The 22905-nt window shown below is 47.4% G+C and overlaps 2 protein-coding genes across 4 annotated transcripts in view; both read right to left on the bottom strand.

Moving 5' to 3' along the window:
• USP4 (ubiquitin specific peptidase 4) overlaps positions 1–14944 on the bottom strand; it is a 44954-nt gene extending 30010 nt beyond the window's left edge. For 2 of the 3 annotated variants that reach the window (XR_004754081.1, XM_035337555.1), the window contains exons 1-8: positions 14797–14944; positions 14542–14669; positions 14170–14300; positions 10473–10599; positions 9265–9410; positions 8942–9003; positions 1398–1541; positions 669–786 (exon numbers count right to left, since the gene is read on the bottom strand). Coding sequence is in view for 2 of the 3 variants with exons in the window: in XM_035337555.1 (XP_035193446.1) it covers positions 669–786; positions 1398–1541; positions 8942–9003; positions 9265–9410; positions 10473–10599; positions 14170–14300; positions 14542–14669; positions 14797–14897 (957 nt within the window). In the remaining variant the exon portion in view is untranslated. The remainder of the gene's footprint in view (positions 1–668; positions 787–1397; positions 1542–8941; positions 9004–9264; positions 9411–10472; positions 10600–14169; positions 14301–14541; positions 14670–14796) is intronic. The other variant, XM_035337556.1, reaches the window with a different exon arrangement.
• A 4301-nt stretch (positions 14945–19245) lies between these two features.
• On the bottom strand, positions 19246–20275 carry GPX1 (glutathione peroxidase 1). Its single transcript, XM_035337923.1, has 2 exons — positions 20002–20275; positions 19246–19886 (listed from the first exon to the last, which is right to left on the bottom strand). The coding sequence occupies exons 1-2, from the start codon at positions 20221–20223 to the stop codon at positions 19521–19523; spliced, it is 588 nt and encodes a 195-aa protein (XP_035193814.1). The 5' UTR covers positions 20224–20275; the 3' UTR covers positions 19246–19520.
• Positions 20276–22905: the final 2630 nt, after the last annotated feature.

Genomic DNA, 22905 nt, shown 5'->3' with positions numbered 1-22905 from the left:
CTCTTTGCAGATGCCTCACTGACTTCTCCGCTATACAGTGTGTTTGCCCACAAGTATAAGCCTTCTCTTTGGAAGAGTTTCTCCCAGTTCATCTAGCATAAGGCACATAAGGCTCAAGGCTCACTGGCCTGTAGCTCCTTGGTTCATCTTCAGAAATTTCTTTAAGACTAAACATCATATTTGTCACCTTCTGCTCCTTTGGTGTGGAGTAATTTTATGCATGTATTTAATACTACTGTAATTAATAGATCAGCAAAGCAAATAGCTAGCAATCTTCTGGAAAAACAAACAAAAAAAAACTTCAGAAGAAAGCCATCTGCTCTTGCTGTTAAGTTCCTCCACATTTTGTTAATTTGTTCTATAACTTCCACTGACACTTCAATTTGAGAACATCTCAGTGTAACACTGAAGTCTGACACAACTCTCACCACGTCTGCAACAGACCCCAGAACTGTGCACAATGGCCAGCATGCTCATCCCACTAATGCTGCACACGTATTAAAACATTTTCCACATCAGATCTTTGTTGCCTAAGCACTTTTTTTTTCCATTCTAGTAGTGGTCTCTTCATTGAACCCTGTCAGAACACTTTTCACAGATTGTGAATCACAATTTCTGTGGGACTGTTCTTGTATTTAATTCCGAAGACTGCTTCTTCCATTTTTTACCTGTAATGCAGAATTCATGAAGCAGGTATTCCCAAGGTTACTGAGTCCACAAAGTCCAGGTTGTGACAGGGAAGCAGAGTCCCCACAGCTGTAAGAGTTGCAGGCAAATCCAGAACCTCTGAAAGAAAACACAATGAGTTACCCAGTCTCAATAATGTTGAAGATTCACACCAAATATCAGATAAAAATTGTTTAATGAAAGGCAGCAGCCTGCGTGTTTCTGCTGCTTCATCACTGGATAACACTGGGTATCAGGATCATGAGGTATACATGCTAACTTTGGAAACATTAGTCGCTACAGTCTAATATTAATTTTGCTTCGTAAAACCTTAATTTCCTCTGTCTGCAAGTACACAGCACACTATCCTAATGCAGCAAATCTAGTATAAGAATCCATATGATGTATGCTAGCAAGGAAGTTACAGTCTCTACCTGGAAAGGCTGCTAACACACTGGCAGGTGGAGAGAATATATCCTTTCCCTCGTTTCCCAGTCCCCTCAAAATGGGGCTAAACCCTAGCAGTTAGTAACTATAAAACACGTACTACTTTACCAAGTGAGCAGGGAACTGCAGAACCTAGTTGCCTCAAAAGCAAGGTTTGGTGACAGGTACACAAGAGAAGCAGAACTCCTCACAGGGCACCATTACACTCCTCTTCTATACAGGCAAGGATGCACAAGAGAATTCACACAAGGGACGAAGAAACAAAAGAACATTCCTGCTCTTACCCCCTGCCCAGGTGGGAGCTGTTCAGTCCATAGGAGTTACTGCTATCACCATTAGTAATGACAGAAGTGGCAGACACTGAGGAATAAGAACTCGCTGATGATTTTGAAGAGGTAGTAAAGTTTCTGCTAGTTGCAGTGCTTGATCTGGGAGAAAGGAAAAAGAAGTAGAAACAGTGCTACTACTTTCGTCTCCCCCCACACCACCTCCCACAGAACTCCGAGGACTTGCCACTTTACAGTTAGTCCCTCCACACAGATTTTACTGCTTTCATCTGTGTGATCACGTTTCCAAACATTTGTCTGGAACAGAAACAGCAGAGAAAAGTATCGAAAGCAGGAGTAGCAATTCTTGCTTAAACCAAAATCTGGGTCCCAGACCAAAACAAGAATGTAATTCAGATGGCACAAGCGACAGGACAGCAAGACTTACATTTACTCATAAACCACCATGAAAGAAACAAAAATCCCAGGCTACAAAACACTCACCCCATGTTAAACACCACAAAATAAGTCCTCCTCTACTTAAAACCCAGACCACCCACTCAACCAGAACAGTAATTAGCAAGAACTAGGGTGCTCGGGTGAGCATAAAGCATTTTGTTACGGAACCTAGTTGATACAGGTACACCCTCTGGGAGCAAGGCACCCCTAGAGCAGCACGCAGAGTGCAGAGCAACCCTCAGCACGCTGGGGCTGGAGACACTGGAAGGGATGCACGGATCAAAGCTGTTTAGGAAGGCCAAAAAAAAGGACCTCTGCTGTATAAGCCTGCATCAGAAATGAGAGGCAGTCCTCTCTCAGGAGACTGTCTGAACACCAGGAGCCTTGTTATATGGGAACAAACTCCCCCAGGGCCTCCAGACGCCGGATTCAGGCGCTCTCTTATGCGGAGGTCCATGTATAAAACCAGAGGGAGGCAGTGGAAAGATGACAACTATAAGGAACGTAGAGGTTTGTAGACGTGGCCACCATAACAACCACCCAGGAATCTTCTGGTAGTTGCAGAGTTAGCAAATACTACAAAATGTCTAAACTAAACTTAGGAAATGACAGAGGGAATCTGGGCTGTGGCAATTTAGGCTGACAGAGAGGAGTTTTGGATTCCCTGAGCTGCTGAATATAAAAACGGAGGCATTGGCCAGCCTCATTTACCTGGTAGAAAACTGTTGGACTTCGGAAATGAGGGTAGAGGGAGGCTAAACAATACTAAACAGCAAAATCCCAGAGAGAAAACAGAAAAAACTTAGATGGAAAAGTTCGTAGCTTTCCATCTATCCAATTGAGTCCCAGACTAATGCACACAACTCCTCTCCCTGTCCAGAAAAGGACAGGAACAGCATGTTAAGAGAGACCTACGAGGCTCTAAAAATCAACACTGTTCTGTCACAGACAGCTTTGGCTCCACAAAAAGCAAAACCCCAAGGATCAGAAGTTTCTTTAAGCCTAGGTAATTTCTCTGCAGCAAGAGCTAACTAGAAAACCTTTATCCTCCCCATTTTTACCTAACCAAACACACAGAACTGACAGCAGAAAGGCCCAGGACACAACACCCCACACAGCAGCGCTAATTTGGGCACCCAAAACACAACAAGAAATGATGCCCTCAAGGTCTGACTCGTTCTTATTAAGGTGGCCCTGAGTCTCACAGGATACAAACTAAACTCGCATCTTCCTACTTAGATGCTACTAAGAAAATAGGACTGTAAAACCTAGGCAGAGCAAAAACTGAAAGACGACAAGCTGCAAGGGCCGAGAGGAGACAGAACAGCTGGAGGCCTTACAAGTCTGGAAATAAAACATCAGCAGAAGAAATACAGAAGGGCATAAGTTAAAACAGGATTTTCCAGCTGAAAATACTTGCTGTGAGCCAGCAATGTGCTTTTGCAGCCCAGAAGGCCAATGGTACCCTGGGCTGCACCAGCAGCAGCATGGCCAGCAGGGTGAGGGAGAGGATTGTGCCCCTCTGCTCTGCTGAGAGACCCCACCTGGAGCCCCACATTCAGCTCTGGGGCCCCCTGTATAAGGAGGAGGGTTAGAACAAGTCCAGAGGAGAGTCATGAGGATGATCAGAGGGCAAGAGCATGTCTCCTATGAGAAAAGACTGAAAATAAAATAGCTGAGCTGGCAAGGACCTCCAAAGATCAGCTAGTCCAACTGCTTGACCCCTTCAAAGCTAACCAAAAGCCAGAACACGTTAATGAGGGCATTAACCAAATGTCTCCTAACACTGCCAGGCATGAGGCATCAACACCCTCACAGTAGATACATTTGCCCCAGTGTCCGGTGTGAAGCCTCCCCGGGTCCAGCTTTGTGCTGGGGTTGTTTAGCCTAGAGAAGAGGAGGCTCCAGGGAGACCTCCAGCAGCCTTCCAGTATCTACAGAGCAGGCTGGAGAGGGTCCCTATCAGGGCAAGGGGTAACTGCTTGCAACTAGAAGAGAGTAGGTTTAGATTAGACACCAGGAAGGCGGTGAGGCCCTGGCCCAGGCTGCCCAGAGGAGCTGTGGCTGCCCCATCCCTGGCAGTGCCCAAGGCCAGGCTGGATGGGGCTGGGGGCAGCCTGGGCTGGAGGGAGGTGTTGTGCCTGTGGCAGAGGGTTGGAATTCAACGGTCTTTGAGGTCCCTTCCAAGCCAAACCATTCCGTAATTCTGTGATCTCACATCATGGTTTTAAAGTGGTTTTATTGAACCCAACAGATTACAGATAAACCATTCAGATCATCAATAACCTCTGAAGTCACAACAAACTTGCATTTCAGTTTGCAGCATTGAGTATCTGGCTTCAGCTTCTTCTAGACATTGCTTTGTGCTCTTCTCCATCTGCTGCCTGTACAGTTCCTCATTTAATTTCCATCTCTCATACACCGCAGAAGCTTTTAAGCGTTCAAATAACCTTTTAATTTTCTCACTGCTATAATACTAACTTTTAAGTAGTCCAGTACAAATATCATCTGCTTGTTCTTCAGCAGTTCCCTCGACTACTTCTGAAACCGCATTAAGCCACTTTTCAGATTTCTCAGCCTGAAGGCCCACAACCATTTCACGTGCCCTTTTTCAGTGTGCCGGTGCGTTATGAAAAGAAAATCTGATTGGCACTCAGAATTTCCATACTGAACCACCGAGGTTGTTTAGTTTTGGCCTCAAGGCTGCTACACACACCTTCACATTTCGCAGTAGTGATGCGCACTGCTCCTACTCTACCAGTGACAGACAGACATTCCTGGACTTCACACACAACCTTGCAAAAATGCATAGAAATGGCAAGGGAAGGGAAATCTGGAGAGCAGCAGTATAAGTCTGTCAGCTTTATCTGGTATAGAAACTGCGAGGCCTTGTGGTTGATCAGCACAAAAACTGCTAAGCTGAATTATTGGGGGAAAAAAAAAAAGCTGTAGAAGACTTTCCAGTGGTTAGAAGACATAAAAAAGTATTCCAACTGAGCTAAGGTTACCTTCAGAGCACACAGTAAAATGAGTCCTTCTATAAACTATGAATACAAAATAAAGAGAAACATTAAAAATACTTTGACAAAATAAATGTCAAAGGAAGAAAAGACGGAACTTGTATTTAATTGGAAAAGCAGGGACCTTATATGCAGAAGCCTCTTCAGCAGATCTCAATCTCAATGCTGCTCACAGCACAGCATTTGCCGCAAGCACTCACACAGCAAGAAAGAGAGACCTGCCCACAACACTTTAGCCCAGTTGCTGAAGGGTTACCCTGAAGTCACCAGCACACAAGGGAATAGGATCGGTTTCGAATTTGAAAGTACATTTAATAAGGCATTATGTAGCTCCAAAATGCCTGTCAGAGGTCTTCCATTGTACAAGAATTTCGGGCGTGTATTATCACTGAAGGTGGATCAGGTTGAACAGATGCCTAAATCAGACAGGGCAAGTGAAGAAAAACGACATGTGTTTTAAGAGTGAACTGACACCTCCTCCAATTTTTACTGCATAACGTCCTAGGAAGAAAGAAGTGCCCTGAGTGCACAGTGCTATCAGTAAACGGAAGAACAGGAGAATCCATTCCCTCTTCTGAAAAGCAATTTCAAATTACAGCAAGCAGAAATCACTCTGTTCTTTCAGGAACAGCAAACTAACACAGCAGTGGCCAGGTGCACTCCGGATATATCCCCCATGGAATGCTACGGAGTTGAAAAGCCATTTTTTCCTGTTAAAGGCCAGTCCACTCGATGGCTGGGGATATCAAACACATGGAAAAGAGACAGAGTCTCTAACAAGAAGCAAGTGGTGTGGAAAAAGCCTTGTGGCAGGAAACCCCCCTCACCTCACAGCCCCCTTGTGCACGTGTGCTTGGCAAGCAGTGAGTGATGGACCCCCAGCTCCCCAAGGCTTCCTCGGGCACACAGGCTGCAGAGGAGGCATTCGTAACTCCTCCACTGGCACCTGAGAGCTCAACAGCCCACGTGGCTTATGGCATCAGAGCTCTAAACGCTGAAGAGCTTTCTCATAAGCTTTTAATATTGGTGATGCGGCCCAAGGAAAAAAGCAGGGCAAAAGAGTGACCGTGAAGGAGCGTCAGACACAAAGCACTGGGGACTGAGCCCGTCCCCCCACAGAGCTCAGGGGCAGGCAGCAGAAGAGCCTGGAGGAGGAGAGAAGGCGGCCGCAGCTTACTTTTAGTTTCCTCACTGCTCTAGGCTGTCAGTTTATTACTAATACATGCTGTTAATCTCCTGATGCTGAATCTGTTTTGCCCGTGATGGTAATTGGTGAGCTATCTCCCCAACCTTATCTCAACCCTTAAGCCCTTTTCCACCACATTTTCTCCCCCCAGTTCCTTAGAGAAGGTTTGAGACCACCATACCTACCACAACCTGCCTCTCCAGTGGGCAGGATTAGACACAACTCCTTGGGGCTACAAGCTCTGTACCGGCCCCGTGGCTACTCTCCTTGCCTTCCTCTCACCAGCTCTCTTGGGTTACATTGCTCAGGATCACCCATAAATCTTTATGCATATGTAGCCTGTTATTTTTTGACAAACTGAGGTCTTAAATACACAATACTGATTTAATTTAACATGTATGTGCACACACAAACCTCAAAGAGGAAGACAACCCACATCCCAACCCTGTGCTCCAGGTTAGCCAGTCTTGCCAGCTGGTAAGAACAGTTAAAAATGCTGGCAATGTTTCATCGTAGCTTCATAAGCTACTCTTAAGAAAATATTGAAAAAAATTAAAGATTCTCAATAAAATATGAAAAATAGCCGGAGAATATTAAAACATCAAATAGATTACAGATCAGAGTAACAACTATTTCTACATTTATATCAAGATATGCCAAAAAAGGGAAGGAAACCAAATAAACTTCAGAAACGATTATGTCTCACATCAAGGGAAAGCACAGAGCAATTATAAATGGATTAATAAGAAGTAACTCAAATGATTCAGGAAATTAGTTAAATCTAGCTTACTTGCTAATATATTAAGTAACAAAAATGCAGCTTCAATGTTTCTTTTAAAATATCTGAGAAAATAGGCTAAAAGTTGTGTGAAGTAACTTCTGTGAAGAACAGCAGGAAAAAAAAAAGTAGCATATACACATGACCCAGCCCAGCCTACCACCCAGCCCCAACACCCGAAGGGAGTGAAGGCCTGTAACAGGGCAAGTACCAAAACGCAGGAGAAAAGCTCCCCAGACCATCAACACCTGCTCGACACAAAGATCTAGCAAGATGACTGCCGGACATTATCAGTAGTTTAAAAATAAAAAATGACATGGAAGGCATTAAGGAAAACACTTCGTGTCCATCATCATCTTTGTTACCTGTCTACGCAAGAGGAAGAAGTTTTCAACTTCTTCCTCCTTCCATTTCAAACACAGATAAAAATTTTAAAGCCCAGACTTTGTCTCAAGTTGTCTTACACAGCACAGCCACCTTTGGCGTAGGACTGCACAGTGTTAATCCTGGAGGGCTTGTCATAACAGACGTTAAGACACACTGTTCTCTTCAGAGACTGCCCGTGCACTGGCCACATAGAAACATTTGATGAGCGCTGCGTGCACCGAGCAGCTCACACCGGCGTCAGTCCCACAGAGAACGGGCAGGCCAGCTGCTTCTTTCTCTGTCATTCCAAGAGGGTTTCTGAGCAAACGGCTAACATACATTTAACCCACAAGACTAAATAAGAGCACAAAAGCCAGAGAGCAGAACCTACTAAGCCAACTCACCCGAGTGTATAAGGAAGACATCATGTGGAGCATACACGCATGGTTAAACAGAGATGAGGGGAAAGTAAATAGCCCAGACAAAGGACCAGATAATCCTGTATGTAGGAATTATGTAATTCTTTCAGCTATCATTGTCAGCATCAAGTCAAACAATGTCACAAGTTCTATGTTGTAATAAGCACTTCTTTATTCCTGCATCATTAGAAAATATTAATCTACATCCCGCTAACCATTTTTATTTAAATACCACTAGACTTAAGTTAAAAGTCTTTAAGGCTAGCTACTAGAACAAACCCTGAGGCCTGGGAGCACTACTGGGCTGAAGCTTTGCTTCATATGGGAACAAAAACTTATGATCTGGGCTGTGCACAGCCGCCTCGCTAATACCGACTGTCAGCCAGGACTCGATTATGTGCTATGACTATTTACGGGCTTTTCACATTGCATTCTTATGGGAGGGTCATAGTGATCCTGTGGATGTTCTCCTACTCCATTTCTCCAGCACAGTATTTCAAAGAAATGGCATCATTTCAAAACTGGGTTTTATTGTGACAGTCCCATCTTGACCCCGGGCTTTAAATTTAACTCCAGGAAGATCTTGGTCTCAGTGAGATCAGTTGGCAGCAGGTTCCATAAACCGCATTGTACAGAAAAGCATTTCCTTTATCAATATTGAGTCTGATGGCCTCATCTTCACTGGATTTTTACCTTCTGTAGTGTAGCAGTGGATAACAGCAGTTCCTCACCACTGCATACAACTTACTATATTCATACAATATTTCATCACACATCTTACTCATCTCTTCTCTAGAGATTAGATAGAAGATCTGTGTCAATACTTACAGGTTTCTAATCGTTGGTGGGTTTTTTTTGGCTGAGGGGAAGCTGCATGATCGTCACCCTGTTTCTATGCCCTCTTTAAGGGGGAACTACCAGAACTTGGAGCATTCACACTACTGGCAGCTTTGGAAATACATGCCAAGATCCTTTTTTTCCTCTATAGCAGTAAAATATAGATTTTCACTATGCAGTCTGCAGTTACCTTTTTAAGTTGACTAGCTCAACATAAATAGCACTTCTGTCTCCTAAACGTTGCAGAAACCTAAGCTATTTAATCCTTACACAACCTATTTGAAATGGGCTTTCGGACAGAAGACTGCTGCTAAAACAATAAACCAGCTGTAGAACAACTGAAGGATGCTTACATTCAAGATTTTACATCCTCCAGAATATCCAAAATGAAGAAATCTACAATAACCAGTGATAAGCAGGCTTTCATGGAAGACACAGTGACTAAAACCAAGTAAACAAGCTGGACAAAATAGTGGAAGTCATCAGAATATGCTTACTTTGCCAGGAAATGCTGTCTGGGCCAGGTGTCATCTTCATTTTTCACTTCTATTAGAACAACCTGAAAGAGAGTTCAGGTAATAAATAAAAAAATAACTGGAAACCTGCTACGCGTTTTGCAAAATCATTAACAAATCATATTCTCAGTATTTGCTCAACATACGTGACAGGGAAAGAAAACAGCACATGAGAATCTAAGAAACTGTAAACTCAGAGATAAAGCATTGCTCAAGAAAACTTATACTGCAAATTGCAGAGCACTTTTAGTGTACACTGCCATCCTTTACTGGGAGCATTGGGGGGGGGGAGGAATGCCCCTTACCTGCCCATGATACAGGCCCACATCTTGCACAGTGCTATCCAGCTTGCTGAGCTGCTCAAAAGTGTTACTCACATACCTGCTCCATAACCTAGTTTCCTTCTCAGCTGGGATGTTAAATAGTTTTCTCATTTCTTTCTCAATAGTGGCTGTTCAGGAAGAAAAAAAAAGATTCTTAAAATATGAGTACTTGTGGAAAAAAGAAAAAAGCCAGCCTTCTAGCAAGGAAGTACATCATGGATTGGTCAAGATCTTTTGAGTAGGAAATGCACCATGGAAGTTACAATTGCTCATGTAACTTCTCCAGTATTTAGTCTGAAAGAAAGAAATGCAGTTATTTCACTCGTGCATTTGCTTATCAGGCCCTCCATTCGATAATGTGCAGAACACATTGAGAAGCTTCTGCCCAAGGGCCAACTTTTGTGGAACAGTCGTGATTTGAAAACATGGGCTCAAGAAGTAACTGTTTTCAGTTACCACCAGCAAATGGGAAGAAGCATCTTTACAGACACGATAGCTGACATTCAGCATTTTTACAGGTGAAAATACAGGAAGGATACACAGAGGCCACACTTCAGGAAGAACAGAAGCATAGGATAAGCCATTAAGAAAACATCTAAGTATTCACATACAAAGAAGGAGTCATGCGAGAACCAAAGACAGAACTGCTTTACACAAGTGACGTGGATGTTAATCAAGAGCACAGCTTAGGAAGCAACACATTTCTCAAAGCTTTTAACAACAAATCTCTGTGGCTAGAAGAAACTTCAGGGTGTTTGTTCCTAGTCCAACCTCTCAAAGCTGAGTTAACACCGCATTCAGACCAGGCTGCTTGGGACTTAGCCACCCAGGTCTTCCAAGCTGGCAGGGAAGGAGATTCCCGCTCGCTCTGGGCCCTGCTCAAGTGTCCAGCTGTCCTGACTGCAGTCTGTCACATTTCAAGTGATGACTGTCTGCCATTTTCTTGCTTTGTGTCTCAGTAAAGAGCCTGACTCCATATCCTCAGTAAATCCCTCATAGGTACTGCGAGGCTACTAAGAGGTCCCCCCAGAGCCTTCTCTCCTCCAGGAGCCTCTTCTCACACGTCACATGCTCCAACCACAACCATCTTTTTGGTACCCACTAGACTTGTTCTAATTTATGAACACCTTTCTTGCTCGGAAGGGTACAAAACATCTCTTAACAGCTTAATGCATCAGAGAGCTACTTACCGATGGTATCCGCTTTGCTGAAGTGGCAGCTGATTACGTTGTCAGGATCACTGCTCTCACACAGCTTCAGTTCAAGAAGATAAACTTCAACTTTGCAGTGCTTCACAAACAGACCGTATTCTACTACCTCCAAACAGAAGGAAGATGCGACAAAAGCACAAACAGGAAAGTTAAAATAGTGAGTAACACTCTGTAAACGACACTTCTTTAAGTGTTTTTAAAAAGTTAAGAAGTTTTTTAAAGTACTTCTTGCCCTGAGACCTGTTGTCAGCTAAGTGATGCACTAAGCCATTACTTTTACAGAATAGATGCACTTATTTCATTTCCTGTCTCTACGCTAAGGACAACCCCACCAGCGTTATTATTCTTTAACTTTCCATGCTCACATACAAGTGATTTGCTTTTAAGCTTGCTATGTTATTTAAATACTATACTCACTTCCTCACATTCTCTTATTGATGAGGAAAACTACATACAGCACAATCCTGAAGTCTCTTCCAACACTCCATGCAAGAGTAATAGTTCATTTATACAATGAATAAAAGCCAAGGCTTAGTCTATTTAAGACTGTACAGGAAAATCGCGTGGTTTCCCAAGCATTAAACTACTAATTCCATTTCTTTTTGGAAAGAGACACTGAAAAGTTTACCCTACAAAAAAAAAAAAGTTTTTTTTTTTTTAATTGCAGAGCTTTGCAGTTGTAAAACCTATGAAACTGAGATCATATTTCATTCAACCAGCAGGTATAAAAAGTAAGGTTTTTCATGTGGCATCAGACTAGGTACGATCTACATCCATGATCTGTATCTTTCTCATTCTACAGAAGATGAAAAAAGAAGTAAAAACCACTTGGTCCAGTTTTGGAAAGAAAGGAAGAATCAAGACTTATTGTAAGAATTTGGCAAAACTACGCTTCCCTTTTCTGAGCTTTTATCAGGTAACATAAGATCTGAAAGGTTAGATTTTACAGAAAGATCTTCAGTATTTTACTGTTACAACAGGAACAGAAAGTAAGTCAGAAAACTAGGCTTTAAAAAAAAAATGCAAAGGAACCCATTCACAAGTTCTCAGTTTCTTTTTAGAATAAATTTTAGTCTTCAGAACTTCTTGGTCTCCAGGATTCTTGACTTAGAAACACGTGAGAACTGCATTCAGAAATGGAGGAACTCTTTACAAGGAAAAGTTTCTGATCAGATTACTGCGTCTATTCATAGAACCACAAAATGGTTTGGGTTGGAAAGAACAAAAACCATACAGTTCCAACCTTCTGCCATGGGCAGGGACACCTCCCCCCAGCCCAGGCTGCCCCCAGCCCCATCCAGCCTGGCCTTGGGCACTGCCAGGGATGGGGCAGCCACAGCTCCTCTGGGCAGCCTGCGACAGGGCCTCACCGCCCTCAGAGTGAAAGATTTCTTCCTGATGTCTAATCTAACTCCACCCTCTTTTAGTTGAAAGCCATTACCCCTCCTGGTCCTATCACCACACTCCCTTTAGATACTGGAAGGACAGACAAAAGTCTCTAATCACCTGCAGATGTCTTTTTAAAAGTCTCTCATCAGCTAGCTTGCTCTCTGTGCAAGGTTTGCCCAAGTAAAATTTGAGTCATCCCATGAGACAACGTTGTTCTCAGAGTGCTGTCCAAGTGCTGAGGAAGCACGCTGGTACAGACATTCCAACTCACTGCTCTACGCTTTGTACATTAACACACTCTGCATTGGATCTTTTATGGAAACTGTCCCAAAAACACGGCTTGGAATTCTGAAACAAAACAAACCCCAAACAAATCTCATCTCCCTGTACTTGTCATCAGACACACAGCAATGGAAGAAATCCCAACGTGCAAAATTAGGAAGATGCTCAAAAAATAACTACTTTCGGAAGCTTACTTTTACAGATACTCTGGCACACAAATTATAGTTGACCTACTTTAAGGAAAAGGATTAGAGCACACACGGATCACAAGTGTTTTACTTCCAATTCCATCTAGAACACTCTCACCAGATGCCAGCCGGGTTACGCTCAGGTGCAGTACTGTGACTTGCATGCCCCACTGATGTCTCAGTTTTTATTTTCTGTCATCTGTAGAATTTGATATCCCTCAAAATTACTATTCCGCTATATTTTAAGGTGGTTTCTTTTAGACTGCAAAATCTACTTCAACTAGCAAATGAATGTCATAGCCTGAAACTCCCGCAACAATTCAAGACTTTAAAAATAGACGTATTTTTAACTGGACCACAATAACTCAGCATCACTTGTCTGTAAAACAACACCATCTCTAAGCTCTAGCACTCAATTACAGTGTTGAAAACTTGCATCTGATACCCCATGAAAAGGGGACTCATACACTTAAACCTCTCACCCAGTCGTTTCCCCAATAGATTCCAAACTTGCTGCCCTAATTTTTCAGAAAAAAAAACATCTGACGATACGCCAGGTTTTGTAAAAGTGATCAGTCTGTTAAGGAAAGAAAGTCTTCCTTACTCATGAAGGCAGCAATCATTTATAGTATTGTTTTTTTTCCTCTATTAGTTTTTTCTCTGTGTATATATTTTTTTTAAATCCAAAATTAAGTATTTCTATTAAAAAATACATCTTCATACGGCATAATTCATTTCCACCTGCCTCCTCCTGCTTCTAGGGAGTTTACACTGTTCTACCACAGCAGAGCAGGTTGGGGGTTCCCTGGTAAACTAGGAAGGGAGAAGCCGAGATCATTTATGCCTTTTGAAGAGGTCAGAATTTCCTACTATGCAGAATTTCTGACCCACACAGAATGACAACATTCCAGCATCACTGATCAGCATTGAGTGTGTCTGCAGGAGAGGAATCTTCTTTCCTTTTTCCATTCTGGTGCCACCCTTTCCTACGCCTTGCTTACCTTCTAGCAGGCCTTACTGTAGCACAACGCTACTTAAACACACGTAATACTAATTTTGCACGTTATATCAACACCACTCGCTTGGTGTAGCGATTAGTCTTTAAGAACCCCGCAAAATGGCACTGCCAGTTACTTAAGCCAGTACAAAAGCCTAAGACTAAAATAAGAAGAAAACTCCTTTAAGCAGTAAGCAACTGTCTGAAAGATTTCCGGAGAATGACTAGAGAATTGGGCTTTGCAGAACAGCTTTTATACTTATGATCGCATGCATGACTACTTGGAGAACAAAATGACTTGCAGAACAAAAACAAGAGCACGTCACAAGCTTATAGAAAACCACAAGTATGTCTCTTTTCTTCCAATTTTAGGGTACCAAAGATTCTGAAAACAAGAATCACCTTAAACTCCAGAGAAAGTCCCCAATCCGCCTGTACTAAAAGGAAGTTTGTTCCAATGCCTCATTCTGTCCCAAAAACCTGACAAGCTTGACTAAAAACTTGCACCCTTCAGTAAACTCATGCTCTTCAGTAAAGAAAACTACTCCATGCAACTACACCGCTCCAATCATTAATGTAGAAAGGTAACTAGGACAAGGTTAATGGCTCTCACCCCACATAACCCATCAACTGTGAGTATTCGGACATTTTAACAGCAATGCTGTAGAGTCCTGTTTTTCAGACAAGAAGGACTTGATGTTATTCTCTCCAGTGTAACTGAGCATCCTCTCTTAACTCATATCAGGTAAAACGACCACCACCTGTGCTTTGTAAAGGAGCAAAAAGCATGACGAATAGAACATGTTCCACCCACACTTACTTTTCTCACAATGGGCTGCTGTCCATCTATGCAGCCATACCACGCTACCAACTTATTCCAGGCTTCAGTGGGAACCAGCACGTAGTCTAGCTCGTCGATGAGGTGTTCTTTTAAGCTCTGCGTTTCTGCATCTAAAAGGGAAACGTAAGAAAGCTGGGAGTAAAACAGAATCCTTCCCTCTCCAGAGGGCAAAACAGAATCCTTCCCTCTCAGCAGCTACCGCGATGCTGAGAACCCCCCGTGAGCGTGCAGAGGCCCCGGCAGCCCCCTCACTCGGCGGGGCAGGCCGGCTGCTGGTGCCCGCTCGGCCACCGGCGGACAGCCCCGGCCCGGCCCGGCCGGAGCAGCCCCGGGCCCCGCGGCGCAACTCACCGCTGAAGAGCCCCGAGTTGTCCACGGGCCCGGGGAAGAGGTTCGGGTCGCCCGCGCCGAACGCGTCCCAGCTGTCGAAGCCCACGAACTTCTTCCACTGCTTGAACCAGGAGATGTCCACCAGGTACCTGCAACGCACGGCGCAGCCCCCTCAGCGGCGGCCCGGCCCGGCCCGGCCCTGCCCGGCCCACAGGCCGCTCGGCCCCACGGGGACGGGAAGGCGGGGGAGGACGCAGGCGGCCGGGCAGCACTCACCAGGCCTCCCCCGGGCGCAGCGCCGTGGCCAGCAGCGCCCTCAGCTCTGCCCGCTGCACCGCCGTGTCCGGCCGCGCCCCGCCGCCCTCGGCCGCCGCCATCTTGGTGCGCTCGCCCCGCCGCTACCGGTCGGCGCATGCGCGCTGGGGGGCGGCCGCAACGCCCAGCCCCGCCTCCGCGCGACCTCCGCGGGAGCGGGGGGGGGGGGGGGGGGGCCCCCCGTTTTGCCCCCGCCGGGGGGGGGGGGTGGGGGGTGTGGAAGGGACCCACAAGGATCATCGAGTCCAGCTCCTGGCCCCACACAGCTCTACCCAAAAATTCAGACCATGTGACTGAGAGCACAGTCCAGACGCTTCTTGAACTCCGGCAGGCTCCGTGCAGTGACTGCATCCCCGGGGAGCCTGTTGCAGCGCGCGACAGCCCTCAGTGAAGAACTTCCTCCTGGTGTCCAGCCGTATTCAGTGAGGGACGGATATCCTCAGTGCTGTTTTCACCTGTCTGCTCGTTTTCTCCTCCAGCTGCCTTTTTGGAGCTCAGGGTGCTGGCTAGGGAAGGGGGTTTCACGTTGGAAGGGGAAGGGAACAGATCTGAGCAACTGGCTGTGGAGCTCTCAGGAGCTGTGGAGGTGTCTCTGGAAACAACCTGGGGAGAGGTTTGGGCAGTTGTCGCTAGTGCAGCGTGTCCCAGTGGGGAAGCCACTTGTTGAGGGAGCACGGGCTTGAGCAGTGGGAAAAGCAGGGAGGATGCAGGTGATGATTCAGAAACTTAAAAACCTGCCTTAAAATGAAACGTCAGAGAAATCCTTTTTCCTCGCCGAGAAGGCAGCAGGGCCGCTGTGAATATCTGCCCAGGGCAGCGTGCTCCTGGCACGGTGCCTCCTGCAGCACAGGGCTCTGGGCAGCTCTGCCTCCCCTCCGCCGGGTCTGGCCGTGCTGCCCCCACCGGGGGGAAGCTGTTGGTTTTGTGACAGCTGTGAAAGCCCGGACAGTTAATACTGAAAAAAAGATGACAATTTCCTCCTTCCACAAGAGCAGATTTCTGTTACTTCTGTTTTTCTCAAAGGGCAGTGCCCCTTTGGTTTTCAGGAACCCGATACACCCTGTTAGGACAAGGCTGGGTGTGTTTTTAAAATGAGTCAGCTCTTCTGAGGTAATGCTTCCATGGCTGACCTCACCCTGCTAATGAATTACCTGCTCCTGGTACAAAGCGGGGTAAAGAAAAGAGTCTCATTCATAGCTTTCTGATTCAGAACTAGAAATGACATTATTGCAGTTTCACACTAGGTGGGGGGGGGAGGAGGGGCTATGTCTTCTCTTGTCTCTTTTGAGTGCTTTCTTTTCATCCATTTAGCTTCCTGTCCTTACTTGTCTCCAGCTGAAAGCTGAAGGCTGTTCAACTGCCAGAGAGGTACCAACAGGAAATATGTATATATATAAGTTCTTTTCAAGCACCACCCAGTTTGAGGTCAGCGTTTCCTACCTGCCTTGATCAATGATCAAAACCAGTCTGTCTTAAAGTTCCTGTATGCTCATCCGGAGGAGAAAGGAATTACAAATAGCTGGGAACTTTTAACAGGCAGAGAAAGGTCTTATGCTCCACCTGATGGCATTTCTGTTGTATAAACACTTCAGACCACCACAGTTCCTCAGTCGTGCTTTCAGCACATGCCTTCGGGCTCGGTGTGCAGAGCATTAGGAAACCCAGGAGAGGGAGATAGGAGCAGGAAGGGAAAAATTTCTCTGCAGCTAGTTAACGCTTCTGACAGGTTCATATCCAAACTTGTTAGAAGGTTTTAAAAAGTTGATGGCAGCTATCAGCAGCTTAGAAAGGGGGCGAGGGGGATCATGAGGCGTGTGGGAAGAGCAAAACACATTCTCTAGAAAGGTGGGAAAGATGGGACTGATAGAGGAATGGAAAACCAGGGTGAATGCTAACAGAGGAAGTAGCTGTTTGCAGATAAGCATTGAAGTAGAAAGGTGTAGGAGTGTAGATATGAGACAGATATGGAAAGGGCAATGTCTTCAGGCCACAGAAAGTACACTACAGTATTTATTCTAAGGTATCCTACTGAGTCACTCTGTTTCTCTCTTAAATTACAGAAATAGAACTGGACTGTTTTATATTCACTGAGGAATCACCTGGCTTTCTTTGGGTGTACCCTGAGTTTAGAGCTGCTACCTGTAGTGAAATTTCTTCCCACATGGTTAAAACACGTTCGAGCGTGAAAGCCTGCATGGGGGCAGTCTTCCTCTGTATGTCCCTGAGGAACATTTCCAGCCTGCAGGCTGCCCTTTCTACCACAGCCTGCTTTTACGCCAGAAGCCAGCCATTGTGGGGAATGATGAAACCAGGGAGGGATAACAAAGCGGAGAGGCTTTTATCTGCTCTGCAGAGTTGCTGCTGGGATTGCAGCGTGCTTACACTGGGATCATTTGTTTTCCTACTGGCATTGCTAATTTTCATTCTGGAATAGCATCACTGTACTTCTGTTGGTGCAGCTTTATCTGTCCTGGAGCTGCTATAACAGCCCCAGCAGCCAGACAGCAAATAAATCCCTTGGCTATTGGCACGGACTGATCACCAAGTAAGATGCACTCTTGGTCAGCAGGCAGAGAGCCCCTTTTTGGCAGGGCTGCCCTGGGAGCAGCAGCAGGTGTTACAGTCTGCTCTGCTGCAGGGCTCAGCAAGGCTGCTACAGAGATGGCAGAGCACGAGGTGTCCCTGCAAAGGCTCCTGTTGAAACGTCTTGAATCTGGTGAGCCAAGATGAAGGAAATGCCACAGTTCATGTTGAATACAATTTTAAAATACAGTAGCAGTTCCTGCTGCCTGTGAGCTGCTGTATTCTCAGCGTATTTCAACATCCTGTGTTAATTAGGGAAGTAGATTTACTGCAAAATTAATACACCAAATCAAGCAGCTTCAGCCCCAAAGCTGAAATAGTTACTGAAAACATCCTGTTTTTCCACAAAGCTGTACTGGAAGTTAAGAAATAGCCCAGTGAGGATTGTGCAATCTGTGTTCAAATCTTGATTAGTCACAGGCAGAAGTAAGCAGGGTGGAGCCGGCTGTAGGTTTTGGTGTAATGCGTCAAGCCCAGCACTAGTCAGCCCAGCAAGGGCCTTGAATGTACTTGCATTAACAAAGCAGGCAGTAAATCAAGGAGGTAAGAAGCTGCGGAAAGGAAAATAATAAAGAAATAAATAAATAAGCCAAAGTTTAATTATTTAAGCTGTGTGTAAATGATAAAGCTTAAAAGTGTTGTGCCTTCCCTTCAAAAGCTCGAGTTTCTAGTTTGGGTTTGTACCCCTCAGTTCAGCACCAGGTTTATACCCAGTGCTACAAGGCCTCGTGAGGAGTAACGTGTACTGGAAATGTGCTCACAGAGATGCTTAAGGAGTGAAAAATGTACCTGCAGAAGGACCTGTGCGACTGCTCAGTACGATGGCAGATAGAATTTGGCACAGGTTCATAGTTTCCAGGAGAAAACCAGTGCTAATTTCAGCCATTCAGCAGCATGTTGTAAACCCTGCATCCCTGCTCAGGAACAACACATCAGGATTGTCACAGCTATGTGAAATATGTCAGCTTGGTGCCCGTCAGGAGTCAAAAACATGTCAGGAAAGGAATAAAAACAAGAAAACATTGCCTGAATCCTGGCTCACTCATACTTTGCATGTTGCATTCAATTCCTTGCCCAAAGGTCAGCAATGACAATCTGAGGTAAAACAGTTTCTGCAGGAGAAGCAGGCTGATATTCTGCGCTGGAATGAAAGAACCAGTCCTCTGTGTAATTCCCTGCATTACAAGGTGATGTGGGCCGAATGCTGGACTGGGCAAGTGTGTGGAAAGCCCAACACGTGTCGGGCTAGCTCCAATACAAATGTGACAGCCAGAGGAGATAGCTGGGCCAGAAATGAGGCAGAGGTGCTGTGGATGCTGCTGTAGTTCTGAGTCTCCCCAGGGCTCCTGCTGGTGCAGGACAAATAAGGCAGGCCTTGGGCAAAGGCTGCTCCTCCCCATGCCCCTTGCCAGTGTGGGCACAGCAGTACAAACCTGATTGCTCATCTGCCTTAACATTTATTAACCTGTCACGGACTCTTACTGGTGTCTGTGCTGAGGGTCAGCCAATCTAAATACACTCCTTGGCTGCCTGCCTCCATGCCTCTCTGAGCAAGCCTCAAGGTCCACTAAGCTGTTTTGCAGGGTTTCTGTTCTGTGCCAGGCTCTTGTTCTGCCACCCTTGTGTTGCACAGGGTGAGATACAACACTGATTCAGAGCTTGCAAAAAATTGCAAACTGTTTCCCCATCCTGCTGAGCTGTGTTTGTCTTCAAATTGTGCCTGCGTGGTTTGAGTCAGGCCTGCAAGTACCAACAGGACCTGACAAGTGTGTAACGCAGCCATGTTTTGCCCAACTCACCCAGATTTACCAAGCCTTAAAGCGCTGCTTTTTTTTTTTTTTCCTTTAATTCAGAAAATCACAGTAAGCCACTGAGACTCACAGGCTGCTTCCCCTGGCATACTTTTCCAAACATTCACATGCAACTTTTAAAACATCAAGTACACTTCAAAGATTTGGAAGGTGCACCATCACAAGCAAAACTTGCAAGGACATTGGAATTTCTGTCAGGGTAACAGCCCCTTCCTAGCAAAGCAGGCACGAGCTGAGGGAGCTGAACAGGCAGCAGGGACAGCGGGGCAGCAGATCCTGACGGGCTCCGCTTTATTCAAGAGCATCCTTCGGGACTTTCTGAAGCAGCAGCTCGATGTCATCCTGGATCTTGATGGTTTCGAAGTGCCGGCTGTAGCGTTTGAAGGGCACGCCGTCGGGAGCGATGAGGAACTTCTCGAAGTTCCAGGAGATGTCGTTGCGGCGCACGGGGGACCAGATGATGTACTGCGGGTTGGTCATCAGCGCGGAGGGGTCGTCGTGCGGGAAGGGCAGTGCCTCCTTCAGGAAGGTGAAGAGTGGGTGCGCGTCCTTCCCGTTCACCTCGCACTTCTCGAACATGGTGAAGTTGGGCTTGTACCCGTTGCCGGGACGCACGTGCTCCAGCGAGCGCAGGATCTCCTCGTTGGTGGCATTCTCCTGGGGAGACGGAGCCCCCCCCGCACCCGCACCGTCAGGCCCCGTCCGGGCCCCGCGGCCCCAGCTCCCCGCCCCCCGCCCCGCTCCCGGGAACCACCCCCCCCCCCCCCGGTACCTGGTGCCCGAATTGGTTGCAGGGGAAGCCGAGGACGAGCAGCCCGCGGGGCCCGAAGCGCCGCTGCAGCTCGCTGAGCTGCAGGAAGTCGCGGGTGGTGGTGCCTCAGAGCGACGCCACGTTCACCACCAGCAGCACCTTGCCCCGCAGCGAGCCGAGCGACAGCGGCTCCGCCGCGCCCAGCGGCCGCGCCGAGATCCCCGCCAGCCCCGCAGCCGCCATGGCTCCTCACCGACCGACAGCCCGGCCCACAGCCCCACGGCCCCACGGCCCGCCCCGGCCCGCCCCGGCCCGCCCCGCCAGGCGGCCCCGGCCCTCCCGGAGCCCGGCGGGGCGCGGCCCGCGGCCTCGCGGCATCCGGAGCCCCCCCGGGGCGCTGCGGGCCCCGCCGGGCAGTCCTGCCGTGGAGCTGCCGCCTTCGGGGCACCGAGCTGCCAGGCGGAGGCCGAGAGGGCCCGCAGGTCCAGGCCTCGGGCCCCTTTTGCCATTTTTCTGCATCTGTAAGGAGAGCGATTCCTCCGCTCGCTTCAGCGGCTGCTTTTTCTCATCCCTGGCTTTTCCATGTATTTTCTGGGCCTGGTTTAGGCCGCTGTGAGTCACGCAGCAGCAGCTGTGCTTTTCAAGGATTTGTGCTGGTCCTGGGTGGGCTCCAGTGGCTCGGGCCCTGTGATGAGCTGCCCCTGGAGTCCCTGAGATGGATTACCAGGGACCACGGGGCAGCACAGCTCAAGGACCAGAAGCGGGGATGTTGGCTTCCACAGCGCTCCCGAGGGAAAGATGGGAACCCCTGCCCAGGATGGGCATCTCCCTCCTGTGATGGGAGCTCCGGTCGGTGCTCCCATCCTGAGCTCTTCATTCCCAGGAGCTTCAAGGGCAGACGCCTCTTAACAGCATGGCCCTGAGCCAGGGCAGCCTGGGCCCCGAGCACCGGGGAACTTGCTATTTTCTCACTGCCTTTCATGCCGGGCTATTAGGGACTCATCCCAAACCGTCAGCTGTCACTTGCTGCCACATTGCATCTCTGATCCAGGTTCCCAGGTTCCTCGGGGTTTTGCTTTCGGCTACTCTTGGCATCTGCCCCAGCAGCTGGGAACTGAAGTAGTTCCTGGCTGCAGGGAGCTTTAGGGCCTTGCATGGTGATCCTGCACCTTCAAGGACTTGTGGTCTTTGCAATGTGCTGCAGCACTGACAGCAGAAGCCGTGACAACTGTCCTGAGATCAGGAAGTCCTGAGATCAGATCAGCCAGAAAATGTCTGATGGGGTGAGCAGAGACACATGACCCATGTTTTTGAGTAAGGTGACAGTTACGGCCTATGCAAGATTTATTGTCCTCCTCTTGGACACAGCAAGCCACCGTGGCTTGAAGAGCAATTTCTCTTCAGGTTTCATTGCTTGCTCAGACTGGCACCTTCACTCCTTAGTCGGGACTTGGGGATTTCATCTGGAGCAGGGATTATTTCTGGGGCCCTGCTTTTCTAAAGGGCTTTCCCTTCCTTCATGGGCAAACTTTAAGGAAACTAACCAAGTAAGCTGAACTTCCTTCTTGGCCCTGAGCTATGCCCTGTGCCTAGGCACATGCTGTGGAGCCAGCTGAACTTGGATCCAGAGAAGTGACAGGAGCCCTCTGGGGACAGGATGGGCTCCAGGGACCCTTTCTGAGATGTCTGACAAGTTACAACTTTCCTATCAAGTCAGAAAGCAGATTAGTGCTGTTTAACAGCAACGGTGAGTAATCACATAGGCCACGAAACACCTTCCTGCCTCCCACTTCTGCCTTCGCCTCGCTCTTGGCATGGGACTCTCCCCCCACGCCAGGAACTCCTCGCTCAGGCAGGGGCTGGCACTTCACTCTCAGCTTTTCCCCCACAGCTACGCTGCCCCTTTCAGACCTCCTGGCCTGGCTCGGAGCAGCAAGCTTTCCTTCCCTAATTCTGTTTTGGCCATCCATGTCCTCGGTTCACCTGGAGCAAAGGCGGCTGACAGAGGTGACGGATTTGATTTGAACCCAAAGGCCAGGCTGCCAGCCCTCAAAAGCAGGAAGGTTGAGGGCTGAGAAATTCACACCCTGCAGCCGTGAGCACGTTTCTGCTCCTATGCCAGTGGTCCAGGGAACAAGGAAAGGAGCTAGACGTTCAGGCCATGAATGGGAGGCGCTGACTGGCCGACACACCTGACCTCGGAGAAAGGCAGACAAGGCCTGGAAACCTAAGAGCAGCTGGCAGACAAGACAGAAGCAAGATGAGGGGACAGTTCTGGAGGCAGGAGCTTAGATTAAGATCAGGATAAATTAATCACTTCTGGGTGGAAGTGCATCAGCAGATGTGTAGCTCATGAGCTGAAGGGCATGCAGATCTTACTCAAAACCCCTGTGGCTAAAGAGCTGCTTCCTAACTGTGACCATTGTGTACCGCAACCCATCGACTCTGCAAGTCTGGAAAAAAAAAACACATTTTTTTCTCAACTGACTTTAAAAACAAAACAAACAAAAAACAATTACAACAACAACATCAAAAATTAAAAATAAATACCCCAAAAAAAGGAACTGCACAGGAATGAGTAAGCTTAACAGCAGAGAATGAAATCCCCGCAGGGACCCAGCAGCTGGGGACTTCCTGCTTCGTTCAGCTGCGCCACCCCAGAGCAGGCGGGGAAGGGGCACCGGGAGGAAGAGGGGAAGGGTGGGGCAGGTGCCACCGCTGGGGTGTCCGTGCCTGCAGAGGGACAAGGACTGCAGACACAGGGCACTCCCAAGACCTCAGGTTAGGTCCACTTTTTAGCTGCAGGAAAATGAATCAGGAACATTGTCCAAAATAGTGTTATCGTGGTTTCCCCCCCGCCTTCCCCCAGCAGTCTGTTGCAGCATGTAGAGGCACTGCTCGCAGACATGGCAGGTTACATGGCAC

Source organism: Oxyura jamaicensis, chromosome 12 (genome assembly GCF_011077185.1).
Source record: "Oxyura jamaicensis isolate SHBP4307 breed ruddy duck chromosome 12, BPBGC_Ojam_1.0, whole genome shotgun sequence".
Taxonomy (NCBI): domain Eukaryota; kingdom Metazoa; phylum Chordata; class Aves; order Anseriformes; family Anatidae; genus Oxyura; species Oxyura jamaicensis.
Note: the sequence above shows the minus strand (reverse complement) of the source record. Positions and strands in the feature narration are given on the sequence as shown.